This window comes from Protopterus annectens, chromosome 13.part0, assembly GCF_019279795.1.
Source record: "Protopterus annectens isolate FY-2018-M chromosome 13.part0, PAN1.0, whole genome shotgun sequence".
In the NCBI taxonomy this organism is placed as follows: domain Eukaryota; kingdom Metazoa; phylum Chordata; order Ceratodontiformes; family Protopteridae; genus Protopterus; species Protopterus annectens.
The window spans coordinates 565,636,826-565,652,417 of NC_056747.1; the positions used below are offsets into that span (position 1 = coordinate 565,636,826).

General features: G+C 40.2%; 1 protein-coding gene across 1 annotated transcript in view; it reads left to right on the forward strand.

Annotated features, from left to right (window-relative positions):
• Positions 1-14,799, forward strand: part of NIPSNAP2 (nipsnap homolog 2) — a gene marked incomplete in the record, with an annotated part of 268,658 nt that extends 253,859 nt beyond the window's left edge. The window contains 2 exon segments of the mRNA XM_044054209.1: positions 420-503; positions 14,143-14,799. Coding sequence (XP_043910144.1) covers positions 420-503; positions 14,143-14,207 — 149 coding nt within the window.
• Between the last annotated feature and the right edge of the window lie 793 nt (positions 14,800-15,592).

Sequence of the window (15,592 nt, forward strand, 5' to 3'; positions counted from 1 at the left end):
ACAGTGCTTGGCATCTGAGGGAGAGCTGCGTGTCACTTTGCATGTGCATTAGTGGTTCAGTGAAAATTGTCTGCCATGCGGGAGGCCCAGGTTCTGTAGCTGGCCAATGCAGCATAGTATTTGGTTGAGGGTTGGCATAATGGTTAATGTGTTTACCTTGGAGATACAAGGTGCAAAGTTTGATTCTCAAATGGGAAAATTGGCTAGGCTTAAAATGGCCCACAAGAGCCATTAGCATAGTACTAACCTATAAACCTATACATGTAGCCCATACAGGACCTTGGAATCCCCATCAGTTGTGAAAGTGTATGTCTGCTTTCATCATATTTTGGTTTTGGGGCAAAATATAGCTACCAGAATAATACTGTAATTTTGTGCACAGTTGAACTGTCATCTCATTGCTTTGCTTTCTATTTCAGCTTATCGGGACCTCCAGTCTAGAGAGGATACAAGAAATTCTGCATGGCAGAAGGATGGTTGGGATGAGTGTGTATATTACACAGGTGAGATGCTTTTATTTAGATAATATTGGTAGTGTTTACACTTTGCTGTAACTTGCCTTCACCAAGAATCCGTGTTGGAGTAACCACTCATTTTTATGCAATTTTTCTTTCTGTAGGCACATCAGCTAGTTTTTCTTTAACACAGTATTTCTCTTTCAAGGTTATTGCATTTTGATTTTGCAGTTTGCTGCCATGCCATTTCCAGCCATCTTCTCCTCCTTTTTGCCATAGGTCACTTCTAGATCCTCTCTGGCCATGTTTTTTTGCCTTGCTGTATTGCATCATCTACGGATTTTGTATTGTAGTACTTTTAAGAATAAGAATGTAGTTCAGTAGTTTTACAGCAGCGATTCCATTAGAAAGTGTCACTGTGCCAAAAAATGACAAAATGCCTCCATCTAAATGTGGTGCAGTTTGAAACTGTCAACCTGTTACTGTCCAACTGCAGATGTAATTGACAGTGACTGACTGATTGGCATCTGTTGAAATTTCCCATTTTATTTTGCGTATGGTTTTGAATTGAAGTACAGAAATGCAGGTCATGAGACTGGTGGTAACCTGTTTCTTGGAACTTGGCACTAATGATTCTTAGTAAATGGTGGCAGTCTATAATCGGACCATCACTGATGCTGTCAGTTGAATTGTCCCATGTCTTGTACATTGCACCCCAGCTAGTATGCAGGTGTAGCATGTAATATCAAGCTGCACACACTCAAATTTGAACCACAGGTTGGAGACCCATGGTGACATGAAGATTCTTTTGATGACATGCTTGGGCTGTAAGAACACTGCTTAATTTACCATTTGGACTGCTCATAAGAAAAGACAGTCGTCCTCCAGGGAGGTGTCATCCTTCACTAATTAACAATTAAAACTTTTTTTTAGATAGATGACAATGTGTAGACCAGTCTGTCATATTAACCAGGAAACGCTTTCTGCCTCTGAATAAGGAGTCTCCTGCTTTTGCAGACAGTTAGAGTTTCTGAACTTGACTGTCTGGGTGGCACAGTTTGGATGAGTTGTGATCCTCTACTGGTGCCCTTGGAATGAGCATAGTCTGTTTCATTATTCTGACTATATTTTTTGCAGTCCTGAGTTTAATTTCCAGAATGCAGATGCTATGTAGTGACTATGTCCAGGAGTTGCTAAGTTGGTGCTATCATGACTGGATATTTTGATGGTTTTCCATATTGTTCATTTATCTCGGAGGACTACTGTGTTCCAGCATTGCTAAGGCTTTTGCGCATTCTGATCCTTTAAAAAAAAAAAAAAAACTGTATACAGCGTGATAAATGACTGCTCATCTCTGACCTTGACCTTGTACAACAGTTAAGAAAAAAAATGATATGCATCTTAAATCTTTTGTTACAACCCAAAGCTTTCGTGATACTTACGGGTTCAGAACTTGCTTAGAATTAACACTGTTCTCAGGTGGAGGGATCCCTCTATCTAATGGTAGGGGATCTGGTTGACATTGAACCTTCTTGATCTCTTGGCTGTATTTCACTGTGTTGACCCTGGGGTCTTGATTGAGTATTTTTGGCCCTTCTCTGGGCTCTTAACTGCCAGCCCTTTCTGCTTTGTTTTTCCTCCCTTGAGGAATACACAGAAGGTAGCCAACGGATGTAGTTTTTTTTTAGTCACCCTCTGTGGTGCACAGCTTTCCACACTATTACATCTTTGGCTGTTTTATTTGCTTTCCTAATGCTGCCTCCAAGGGAAGTCATTTGAAGGATGGGGTGTAGGTATTCATATGCAGATAAGTCTACTCAGTTTGTATATAGTCCTTAATTTAAATGATATTATCTGAAACTCTGTTTTGCCAGAACATGGGCTTTGAATGCTAATGACTTTGAGGAGAAATACTTAACTCTGATCTTGTTCTTAGTTATCTTTGGCAGTAAAAGGCTGGAATTAGTGTCTATAGTTTAGCTTCTGGAAGTGATCTTTGATCTGCCATTTAAGGACCAGGTGATAGCTGCTTGTTAAATCTTCATGTTACCATCAGGGACATACCAGACATCAACACCACAGTCGTTTAGAGAAAGTGGCTGTAGTCATACATGCACTGGTTTCTTCTGTATTAACCTGCTTGTATTATTTTGACCACATTACTCCTGGAATTTATATTGGCTACTGGTAGCTACAATGGTTGATTTTCATTTTTTAATAACTTGTTGGGTTCTGTTCATCTGGCAAATGGACACTTTTAATCCTGCAAATGCACCTAGAGTCTTCTGGAATGCATTAATTTGAAGTCTCACTACTTTTGTCTGCTTAGGGGGTGGTACAATGGCTTAATGTTTAAAATAAATTATCGACTAATATGAAACTGAGATGATTTGTGAAATAAGGCAATGGACCTTTTAATAGAGTCCTAGAACTGCTGTATGTTTCATTCTCGTCTTTGTATTAGTGTGTAGGCCTAAGCATGAGCTGCATTTTTGATTGTGGCATCCATCTGAGTTTAAATATAGATTAGACTTAACCTGTGTAGAAAAGCATGTTGTGTGTTGGCCAAAGTCTTTTAGATGACATTTATCACTGGACGTAGCCAATGCTGCAAAACTCTTAACACCGAAAGTTTTTTTTTTTTTTTTTTTTTTTTTTTCAGATCCTCATTGTAGTACACTGGGAAAAAAACTTGATTTGTGCAACATACTGGAAAGGAAACTGATTTGTTTCATAGATTTTTGACTTTAAATGGGGATTAAGCTGGATTGTGTGTGTTGTACTTCCACTGTTATGTTTTTGTAATTGCCCTGCAGGATGTTCAAAGAGTCGGTGTATTTAAGATAAGGTGGTAGGGGGCAAGCCCCCCAGATAGAGTGCTGGAGGGTTGTCCCCTGCAGAAATGTTTTGAATTTGTCTTAATAGTTTGAGTTGTGGAGCTTGGTTTTTTTTTTCTCTTAAAATATTTTTTCCTTATTAAACTGACTAATTCAGATTCATTGTATTCAGTGCCTGCTTTTAACTTTTTAAAAAGCAAAATTAATTTTTTGGTGAGTTTTTGGCTTGATTTTGTTTATTGGACTTTGAGGATTTTTTGTCATTTTGTGTATATATTTGATTTTTGATATTTCACTTATCCTATTGTTATAGTTCCAATATTAGATAACTTGTTTCGGTTTCACTTAGTTGCCACATATGTAGAACATCCAGTTTTTCTAGCTGTAACTGTTGGCACCTCTCTCAGTAGAGTCAATGCTCATGCTACTGAGTGGATGAATACAAGTGTTTTGTACTTTAGAGAATACAGGATTGGTTGTGTTACAAAGTTGCTCAGCCCGACCTCTTCATGAGTTAGAAAAGAAGAAAAAGATATGAACCGAATGAAACCCTTTGGGACTACTTTAGTGTCTGCTGTCTATTTTGATCTAGATCATTTTGTTTGTGCCTTCTCTTAGAAACCCAGTTGGTTACCTATTTAAAATATGTAGAGTTTGTTAAACTAGGCTCTTAAATATTCTGAAGGCTTAACTTAAATCCTAGAAAAAATCCAAATTACATACTGGTAGGCTTAGAAACGTATGTCTTGCTAGTTAAGCAAGCTCTTCCTGCCTAAAATTAACCATTTTAGGAGCAATTCTTAGAGGCGAGCAATATTTCTTCAACAAATAAGCCACAAGCCATTCTTGTAACTTAATGAGGCTGCAATTCTTACACCAAGAGATTCTCCAGGTCAGGTCTTGATTGGGACGCCTTCTGTGAAGTGTCTGCATGTCTTCACTGTGTGTGTACGTGGATTTTCTTCAGGTGCGTTGGCTTCCTTCCACATTTGAAAGACCTGCATTAAGGTGGATCGGAAACTGTTGCCTGGAGATGTGAGTGCATGCATGTGTATTGTTATGGAAGAAAGACCTGGCAGCGTACTTCTATTCCCCCTTTGTCTTAAACTCCACTGGCAATGGCATCTGTCCCTGGGGTCACTCCACTCTCCTGCAACTTATGGATTCATAAGCAAGTGTGAGGCTAGCTGCCCTTACAGGCCATTTTAAGCCTAGCCGATTTCCCTTTTGTTGCTTGAATTAACCCATCCCATTCGGTGTTAATTGGCCTTGCCCATCCCTTGGTCAATTATATATTACCCCAAATGATAATAACTGGGATCATACCATTGTTAATTTGAGGGGACCCATGGATAGGAGAAAGCATTTAGGAGCTGCCTATATCACTTTTTTTTTTTAACACCTTTATTGAATATTTACTTGTGATAGAGGAAAACTTACATTTGTATAAAAGTAATCAAACCATATTAACAAGTTCACATTTACAAACCTCACAGATATTGTTTTATACTATATAATCAAGTCAACATTTTACAGAAGTTCACTTCCCGCCTTCTCTTAAACCTCATTCTTTCTCCCAATTTGTCTGCATGTATTCCCAAGATTTCCATTTTTTTCTGTGTGATTTAGTTCTACCCTTTTCTAAAGATCCCACTTCCTGTTCTTTTGTCTCTGTCACACTGTCACTACTTCTGGTATGGTTAGTTTGGGCTTTGATTTCCATTTTCTAGCAATTGCTGTTTTGGAAGCCTGCAGAATTAAAGTTAGTAAGGCCTTACAATGTCTAGGCAGTTCAGACCCTGTATCTTCAACTCAAAAACATAATTTCATTAGTTAAACTCATTTGCTTGCCCAGCAGTCCTCACAGAGTACACTTGCAGCACATATGCTTCCAGGTACCTCTTCCCCATTACTCCTTCAACATTTGCCATCTACCTGAGAAAAAATTCTTTGTAGTCTGCTTGAGGTATAAAAGTACATGTGGAAATACTTCCATGCAAAAATCTTAAATCTCCTAAATTTTGTTGCATGTCTGAGAGCAATACACATGTCCTCCCATTGTTTCTTTGTGAATTGTTTTTTTTCTAATCTTTCCAACCTTTACTGATTTCCTGTTATTCCTATAGTTATCATGCAATATTGCATATGCCCTACTAATTATCCCTTTTTTAATAGCAACTTCTGTTCTAGATTCATCTAAAAACTCAACCAGTGCAGGTCTTTCATTTAGGATTCATAGGTTCATAGGTAGATACTAGGCTATCTGCCCTAGGGCATTTATAAGCCTAGCCAGAGTGTATTTGGCTTCGGCCTCCCTATTAGATTAGCCTACTGTGCCTCTGTAAAGTAGGTCACAGAAGGTACCCTTTTAAGATTAGTTTACTTTGCCTCTGTCTAGCAGGGACACAGGAGAGATCCCAGGGGTGAATTTGCGATTTCCCATCCACACGTCCAAATTTCGCTTGAAGAGGGTCAGCGAGGGGCTATGTCTAACATGAATTGGGATTCTATTCCAGAGTGAGTGGAGCCTCTGGGAAATGAATCTGTCCCTCCAGCATGTCCTATTTATTTTTGTGCTGAGGTTTAGGTCCCTGGAGCATGTAGCTCTAAGGGACTTGGATTTTTTTGAGGTGGAGCGTGTCCATTAATTCTGGGTTTGACATGGCTTTGTACGTCAGGCATAGATCGCCTCTGAGTAGGCGGTAAGCAACTGAGTAGAGCTGGAGTTTCTTTAGTTGAGCTGCATAGGACATCTATTTGTAGCCCATGATCCTCTTGGTGAGGTACTTTTGGGGTCTCTCCAGTTGCTGCAGGTGTCGGGTAAGGTACATCCCAAAAGGGGCATTGTATTCAATTATGGGCCTGCTGGGTGATGAGTAGAGGGGCACAATGACCTCTCGATCTAGATGCGAACCCTTTCGTGACAAGGTGGGCTATATAGAAGGTCTTTTTAACCACTTTGGCAACGTGATTATCAAAGGAGAGATTATCTACGTTGGTCCCCAAATCTCTAATTACTTCTTCCGTACTTAATGGATTACCACCTATGTGGTAATTTGTGGGCACCTTGTTTTTCCCAAAGGGGATGACTATGCACTTAGCATTTAGCTTGAGGCCGTGGTTCTGGCACCAAGCATCCATCTCTGTGAGACCCTTTTGGAGGATGCTTGTGTCAGCTGGAGATTCGATTATGGCCCCCAGTTTGCAGTCATCTGCGAGCTTTGTCAGCCATAATCCCCCCGTGTTGGCCTGAACCTCAGAGAAGTATATACCGAACAAGAGAAGTCCCAGAACTGAGGCCTGTGGGACGCCACTTGTAACTGGTTTGGATTCAGACATGGCACCTGCGATTCTGACCATGTGGGTTCTATCTCTGAGCCAGTTTGCAACCCATCTTGTGATATATTCCAAAGACATGCATCTGGAGCATTTCTCCCCAGGCCTCTGCTGAAAACAGGCTCTGTGGAACCTAGTCGGACTTTCCCGGTCAACAAATGTTAAATAAAAATAAAATATAGGGGTTGATATTTAAGCTGGTAAGCTTATTTATGATTCCCGAGTGGGGTATTGTGTCGAAGGCTTTTGCGAGGTCCAGGTAGGCTGTGTGGACTGCCTTGCCCTCATCTATGACTTTGGTAACTGTTTCAAAGAAATCAACTAGGTTTAATAGGCAAGATCTGCCCTTAAAGCCGAATTGGGTAGGGTCCAGTGTCTGGAGGCTCCCAATGTCTTTGTTTATGAGTTCCATGATAATACACTCCATAGCTTTACAGACCAGACTAGTCAGGCTTATGTGGCGATAGTTTCCGGGGTCCGTTGTGGCACCACCTTTGTGGAGTGGGACCACTGTAGCTGTACGCCATTCTTTGGGTACATATCCTGTAGTAAGGCTAAGTTTGAACAGTGACTTAATGTGAGGGCTCACTTCTTCTTGGAGCTTGTGTAAGACGCAGCCAGGGACACTGTCCGGTCCCATAGATGCTGTGTTTTTTGCTTTGGAGAGGGCAGCTTTCACCTGTGCATCTGTGATGTCAGGGAGGTTACATTGAGTTGGGATAGGTGTTTTCCCCTTTGGGGGGGAAGGGGGAGTAAAGTTTGCGCTGAATCTGTTTGCCAGGATGTTGGCTATGTCTGTAGGTTCTGTATATCTGGGAGTTTCCGCCCACGTTCCTGACATAACTAAAGAAGGCCTTGTGATTATCTTTAGTGTCTAGGGCAATTTTTCTTTCGAAACTGGCCTTTGATGATTTTGAAGGATCGAAGTCTCTTGCTAATACTGATCAGAGATGCCTTCCCTTTTTGGGATTTTGCTCTGTCATGTAGTAGCTTCCTCCTTCTGTTGTATAGCTTATTTATGGCCGGGGTCCACCAGATCGGTCTTCTGTTTTTGGAGGAGTGAGTCTTGGTTTTATTTGGGATAGCACGATCCATGCATTCCTGCAGGCGCTCATAGAATGCATTTGTAATGGATTCTGCGGATTGGGCTGTATTATCCTCTGGCCCAGGGGCTTTGAAGGATTCCACCTCAGTCTTGAGAAGTGCAAAGCTGGCTTTTGAGAAATTCTTTACAGTGATTTCCTTGGCTGGGACGGGATATGGATGTCCACGGAAATTTGTTTATGGTCTGATCTTACCAATGAGGGGTTTACCTCTGGTGTGGAACATAGTCCCCATGTTGGTGATGACCAGGCCCAATATGTTCACTCTTGTGGGAGAGGTGACCAGTTGTTCCATTGCGTTAGAGTTTATAAATTCAAGGAACCGTTGGGCGAGGGTGTTTGGGCTTGAGTAGTTTTCCCAGTCAATGTTTGGGTAGTTGAAGTCACCCAATAAGTGTTTGGAGAGACCTTCATATTCTCAGGAATGCCAAGTGGGGTTCCTGTAATAGGGAGGATGTTTTATAACAGGCTACAAACTGAAAGGCAGTTTTGCCCGCTGTTAGTTGCACATGGATGGTTTCCGATGCTTCTTGCAGTGCCACTAACCTGGAGGTGTAGGTATCTTTGAATATAGATACTCCCCCTCCTTTTGTGCTTCGGTCCGAGTTTTGGGGCCGAAATGCATAGTATGAGTTATAACCTGGTAGTGCTGGGGTGCTCTCAGGAGCCTTGAACCAGGTTTCTGTTACTGCACAGACCTCGATTTTCTCCATACTGAGGAGAGTCGCGAGTGCGTGCATCTTGAAGTTTAGACTTCTGGCATTGAGTAGCATTACTTTTAGTTTTTTTTTATCTTTGGGTTGTCTATGGAGGTGGGTTTGTCCTTTGAGCCTTGCCTAAAAAAGGCACTATGGGGGTGGCAAGAGCCTTGGCCAGTATACGAAAGCCTAAGGGTGACAGGTGCAAGCCGTCCCTAGCGAAGCAATGTGGCTTGTCGAGCATGTCATCCCAGGCTGACAGACACTGTATCCCCTTTGAATGACACCAATACTTTAGCCAATTGTTGAAACTGATCATTTTGTCTGTATACTGTGGCATCATTCTTGGTGAGGGCAAGATGCTACTTAAGGTCAGGGTCATACCAGCCTGGGCTACATGGTCAGAGAGCTCCTCTGTCTCTCTTCATGTAGTTCAGGGAGGTACATCTCAGGTCATTCACACCAGCATGGACAGTGACGGAGTCATACTTGTACTTGCTTTGGAGTGACCTGAGTGCTTGCGTTATGTGGTGGATCCTGGCACCTGGCGGGCAGCTTACAGTGACCTTCTCCTTGCTCAGTCTGGTGAGCGGGACGTCAGTGTGCCGGACAATAGAGTCCCCTATAACAAGTGTATTTGGTGTGTTTGGCCTTAAGGGCTGTGACACAGGCACACTAATTTTGTGAGATATGTGATTTGTGGGTATTGTTGAGGGGGGGCTGTTGCTTGGATATCTGCTTAGGAGGTCTTTGCTGTTTAGGCAGATTTTTATTTAGAGCCTCAGAGTATGTTTTTGTGTATTTATATGTTGGATATGCAGATGCAATAGGTCTGTGTGAGACTGGATTTGTGGTGTGGGTGGTTACCTTTTCCTCCTGACTGTGCCAGTCTTGGGTTGAGAGAGCTCTGCCTCCAGTTTGGCTGTGTAACTGCATCTCTCACATGTATCAGAGTTTGTTGGAAGGAGGAGAGGGTTGTCTGTGTACATAAGGCAATTGGAACATTGCCTCAAAATTCCCAGATTCACCAGCTGGACTGGAGAATAACCTTGAAACTGACCCTTGGACATACCAGATTAGTATAGGGAACTGTTTTTTTACTCATCAGATTAGGGAAAGGAACTGATTTTTCACTTGATCAGGAAGGACCAATTGGGAGTCTAATACTTATGAGAAGTCAAGGAGGGTGTGTAGTGCTTTAGTTAGTGTTTCCTTATAAGAGCTGAGCAAGTGCAGGGCTTTAGAAAGAGAATAGAGTGATTACTTTGAGAGTTTGAACAGTTCTAAGGGAAAAAGTGAAGAGCAGACTTTGTGGAGCCTGGAATACTTTAAACCTGTTTAGGCGGCGCTGCCCAGTGCTGCTCACTGTGCAAAACCGCCGCGCAAAAAGAGAGTTGTAGGGTTTTAAGAGAGAGAGATCAAGGAGTTTAGAATTGACCCAAAATGGCCAATAAAACTACAGCTTCTAGGTAGTAACCACTCCTCCAGGGACAGGCAGGCTGTTCAGTGTTAACCACTCCTACTGGTGAACACAGAGACTTCCCTTTAGCCCAAGCAAGCACTGGCCTTCTAGAAACTTCCAAACAGTTCAGAACAGCAAATCTGTAACTGAACTTTCTTAACTTTCAGAAAGTGGGAAAAAAGCAAGATTTTTTTGTTGTAGTTTAAAGGTAGCAGAGATACACAAGCAGCAAAATAATCACAACAGTGCAATAAATGACCCCACACTTGAGTGCTAGGCCAAAATCTGGTAAAATGCAGTTTTTAGAGAAAAAAACGATTTTAAATTAAGTGCAACACAGAAAATGCAGTAAGCAGGTTTTAGATGTGTTCCAAGTACTGTTACTGTTACAGATATAAACTTTAGCAAGCCGGAAAATGCCAAAAAGTAGGCGGCAAAGCAGTAAAACTTAACAAAAAATCAGAAGAAAATACTTAAAATCACAAAAGTTGCTCCTTTACTTCTCTCAGCATTTTCTCCCCTTGGTAGGTGCTTCAACAACTAGCAAGCCTGAAAAGACGCCAAAACCACGAGGCAGCCTGGTTTTAAGAGAGACAGATCAAGGAGTTTAGAATTGACCCAAAATTCCCTGTTGCCTTTCTCTTTGCCTGTACTCTATCAATCCCTGATGGGGAAAGCAGTCTCTAGCCTGCAGTCCAAATGTCTTCTTAGCCTCTTAGTCTGTTACCTTTCCCTAATTATTTGTTCCTAATGCATTGTTTCCTTTGTCAGCTTCCTCCAGTAAATTCTAGCCCCCCCCTATTGGCTATTCTCTGTATCCCTAATTGCAGTCATCCCTATCGGTAGAATCTTCTTTTTGTATTCCCATTTTGGCTTGGTTCTTAGTATACTTTCTGCTACATTGATTATAATACTCTGTATGACTGTTCATATTTTGGATCTGTATCCAAAATTCCACTCTTTATTTCTCGAATTATGCTCACTACTTCTTCATTATCCCTTTCCACTTTTGAATTTTAGCTTTCTGCTTGTGTTTTATATAAGAGCTTTAACTAACTATGTAGCTATAAAATATCCCTTCAAATCGGGTAATCCCAAACCTCTTTACATTGGAAGAATCAACTTATTCGACTTGACTCTTGCCCCTTCCTCTCCCAGATAAAGTTCTTCATCTGTGTTAATTACTAACCACAACTTCTCCTCTGATAAAAATATGCCTGACCCATCTGTAAAACTACAGGGGCTAAAAATATTTTACTGCCTGCATCTTGCAAAAGCTTTCAGTTTCGAAGTTTTTGTAATACCTTTTCTTTAATCTCTTCAGTCATATCCTTGGTTGCCATAATAGAATCCTTTTTAAACTATATTCCTAAGTACTTCATTTTACCATTTCCCCATAAATATGGATATTGCTGAACCAATTCATGTGTGGGTACATAGTTTACAGCTATAGCCTACTTTTCCTCTTTGTTACCTTTTATATCCTGAAAAATCTGGGACTGTCTTGGAATGCTCCACAACACTGAGGTATCTTTTCTGGTCTTCAGGTACAAAATATCTGCAAATAAAGCCAACTTTTCTTGAATACCATACTCTACCTCTGTCAGTTAGTGGTACAGGAGGCTGTCCTGGGGAAAGTTTTTTTTTCCCTGTTTCCCATCCATAGATCCAAATTGTGTTTTAAATGTGAACAGGGAAGAGCTTTTTACATGGATGGGGAACTGTGTTCCAGAGCAGCACTATGCTCTGTGAGATTAATCTTTTTCTCCAAACAGTCTTTGATCCCTGTGCTGAATATTTCTGATGCCATTTGATTTGCTGATGTGCATTAAGTCCAACCATTTTGGGTCCGAGGATGCACTGTATTCCAGACACAGGTAACTATTTTTTGAGCTGTTCCATGTAGGGCGTATTATTTAGGCTTTTTATCCTTTTTAGTAAGGAGTCTTTTTGAGAGCATTTGATTAGGTGCATGTGTCTGGACAGATATATGTCAAAGGGGACATTATACTCCATGATTAGCCTAATGAGGGCAGAGTAAAGGGGGGGCATTGAAATCCCTAGGTCTAAACAATCCTTATGATTATAAGTTATGCAATATAAAAGGACTTGTGACAAGGGACACATGTTGGTCAAGACTCATGCCACTGTCCACATAAGCTCACAAGCCCTGAACCACTGGGTCAAATCTTAGGGGTGTGTTGTCAATGTGATAGTTGCCTGTAGTATTCTTTTTGGAAGTCAGGGATGGTACTGTATTTTTTGGCATTTAGTTTCAAGCCATGATTTTGTCACCAGATGTGTAAGAGTGAATGAGGCAAACTAAATGGGGTGATGCTTAATAAATAAATATATTATAAATGTGGGTGTTTTACTCCTTATACAGTGTAATAACTTCATCTTCCTTCCAAGGGTTTGGAGCAAAATTAATCTTGGAAACTCTTGTTGGATATGAACTATTAGGATGACTAGTTATGCTCTGATATAAGTTGCATATAGTTTGGGTAATAACAAGACTCCTACTAGACATGCACTTTGTTCATCAAATGTTCTGATGTATTTACATCAGTTAATGGATGAACTAAGCATTCAGTATATGTTTAGTGGTGAATTTAATTGTGGATGAAACAAAAAATGCTTCAGCTGCTGAACTTGGATGATGTTATTACATTAAACCACTGAAGTTGTATATTTTCATGTTTTTTTCATTCAGCCTTTAGACACCAACTGCCAGATAAGGCTGTGAGGGTTTAATTCCCTCTGCCTTCATTTAATTACTGTGTAAACCTGAGCAAGGGTCCCATAAGGTTTGGTGGTATTAGTTACCTAACCAGACATTGCTCCTGGGTCACCCCTGAAAAGGGATTGTGTCTAGTGGGCTTTACCTAGTTAATAAATGGGTGGCACTACTATTAGTAGTAGTAGTAATAATACTATGCAGGAATTGTCATGATTACTCTCAAATGTCTAAATTGTATCCTGGTTTAGTGTTACTATAATGCAAGACCTGACCTTAATGCTTAAAGATCCCCCTACGTGCTAGTCTGTACTAAAAGTGAGCAGCACTGACCCGTAAGACATGAAACGGCTATGTTTCAAGTCCCCGTTCTGCTTGCTGTCAACTAACGTACGCGTACACTGCATTTTGACAACTGTTTCTCTTACATAGGGAATACTTAAGTACATCGACTACTTCCCCATAGCTTTACCGGCTTTCAAATCTGGCACAACACGTCATTTTGTAATACATGGAGCAGATCTCCATGTACTACAAAGAATTATGATTAGATCTCCAATTGTAACATATGTGATCTCTACATGGATGCGAAGATTCCCCCTTAAGTTTCACTCTAGAGCTGAATTTCTTGGCATCAGTGTCTGTAACATATACTTGTTATGATTGACGGCCCAATCATAATCCTTCATCTTATTATAGTTCTGAGTAACCTCAGCCGGTTAAAAAAAAATACACACAGTTCTGAGTCAATTCACAAAATGCAATCTGGACCCAAGGGCATAAAGGGAATAAGTATGGTTATCCACACCAAGACTGGACTGCACACAGGCCACCTACAGAGCATAGCCTTTGGCCTAGCATCCCATGTTCCTTACCCATGGTAACTGCTGATGTACTTAATCCCTTGTCCTTTACAGAAGAACTGGTTTTGATAAGTCTACTGTGAAGCTCCCACTAAACAAGATCTTGCATTTCTTAAATGTCTGTTTTTTCACAGTTTGTTAGCTGCTTTGAAGTAGACTGAACTTCAGTTTTATGACCTTTGGTAGCACAAGAGATGCAAGCGGTTAGATTTTAAATTTTATACACTATATTCATGCATTTCCCTATGATTCATATTTTACATTTGCAAGAGACAAGGTCAGAAATTTGCAGCCTTTTTGTAGACCCAAGTGGGTTACTTAATAGGAAAAAAGGAAGGCGGAAAAACTACTTTGAATCATTTTCCTTAGCCTGGCACCCTCCACACCGCATGTATTACTTTAGACAAGTGTAACTTGCTTAGCAAGTACTTCTGACACCTTCCCAACTTATGTAGGGTACAAGTCATTTTTTAACTACAGCCTGAGTAGTTTCCTCTAGTGAAGAATATCCTTTAGTTTCATGTAGACCTTTCCATTTTCTATTGTGATGGCCATACAGTACAGGTATATGTAGACTTACGATAAATTTGTGTGGTTTGCATCTATTTTATCTCCTTATAGAAAAACATAATTTTTTTTTTTTTTTAATAGTGCCTCTCATTCAGAAAATGGAATCAAGAATAATGATCCCACAGAAGAATTCTCCACTCCAGTAAACTGGGTCTGTAGCCTACATGACAGTAACAAAATGTGGTCTGTTTCGAAGTAAGCAATGTCAGCAGTGGATCCACTTCAGTAACTTAAAACTACTGTATCAGTTTTTTAAAAGAAACTGTACAGCGTGTATACTGTTTAGTGTTGGCGATAGACCTACAGAAGTTTGAAAAGTGTGTGGCCACACTGACATTTGGAATAATTTGCTGGCAAGCAGTGTCCTGTAATCCATTATCCAGCAAGTGTTGTGCTTCAGAGTCTACTCGGAGTACAGCATTGCGACTTCTGTTAAGAATGTACTCCACAAAGGGCACGGCTCACTTCTGACAAGAAATAACAGATGTTTTTGGAACCCCTCTTCTTTTTTTTTTAATGGTTCAGTTTATATGCAGCCATTTACAAGTTTGATTCTTTATATTAATATGTTCTATTGCTGTGGACATTTTTAGAAAAAAGTAATATTAATGAAATACAGTTCTAATAAAAATCTGTAACAAATAACATTTTTACTTCTTGTCCAGCACTCCATTGCTTGCACTACAAACTGTATTTTTTTGTTTTTGAATTGTAAAAATAAAGTATCAGTGGAACATAGATTTTGTCTTGCTGATCTTAACTGCCGTGTTTTCATTATAATTGCCTTCCTATGCAGTTCATGACGTTTTAAAGCATTTGTTTGTAATAGACTAAATTCAGTTTAGCAGGTAACTTTTTATGCATTTCAAGTTCTGGCAGGTTTCACTTTGCACTGTATATTTTTAAAGGCTCTATTGAGATTAGTAGACCTACTAATGCTAACGATTTATCATTTTGCTGTCCATAAATGTTTGCACTTTTGATTCTGTTTCTATGCAAGTTACTTTGAGTTTCTCATTTTAATGTGGGCAACATTGTGCAACATTGCTTGGCAGTACTTGCATGTCTCAATATATAGCCATGAAGTTGGACTTTGGTAGTTTTCTTCCTCTCTGGTTCTGTTTATAATGTAAGGTATGATTCTTTTGTAACGCTCCTTTTTCTGTTGTACAAAGCTTGTATTTTCTGGAAGAACAAGTGTAATTTTTGCTGTTCAAGTTACAGTAAATTTTCCACAGTGCCAGGTGCTAGATTTATAGTGATGCCTTTTGCTGTTCATTCAGCATTGCATTTTTTTCACATGCCATCAAAAAGACATACTGGCCATCTTAGGTTGTTTTATCCAGCACCAGATCTGTACAGGTGTAGTTATGATACAAATGAAGGAATAATTGTCATCCATTTTTACTGTTTTGTTGTTTCGTGGTAGAAATATGTTGTAGTTTACTGACAAACTAATTGGTTAAGCTTCCCATTCTGAAGAGATAATATCCTTTGTGTTGCGAAGAATTTTTGCATTTTAAGTTGGGAA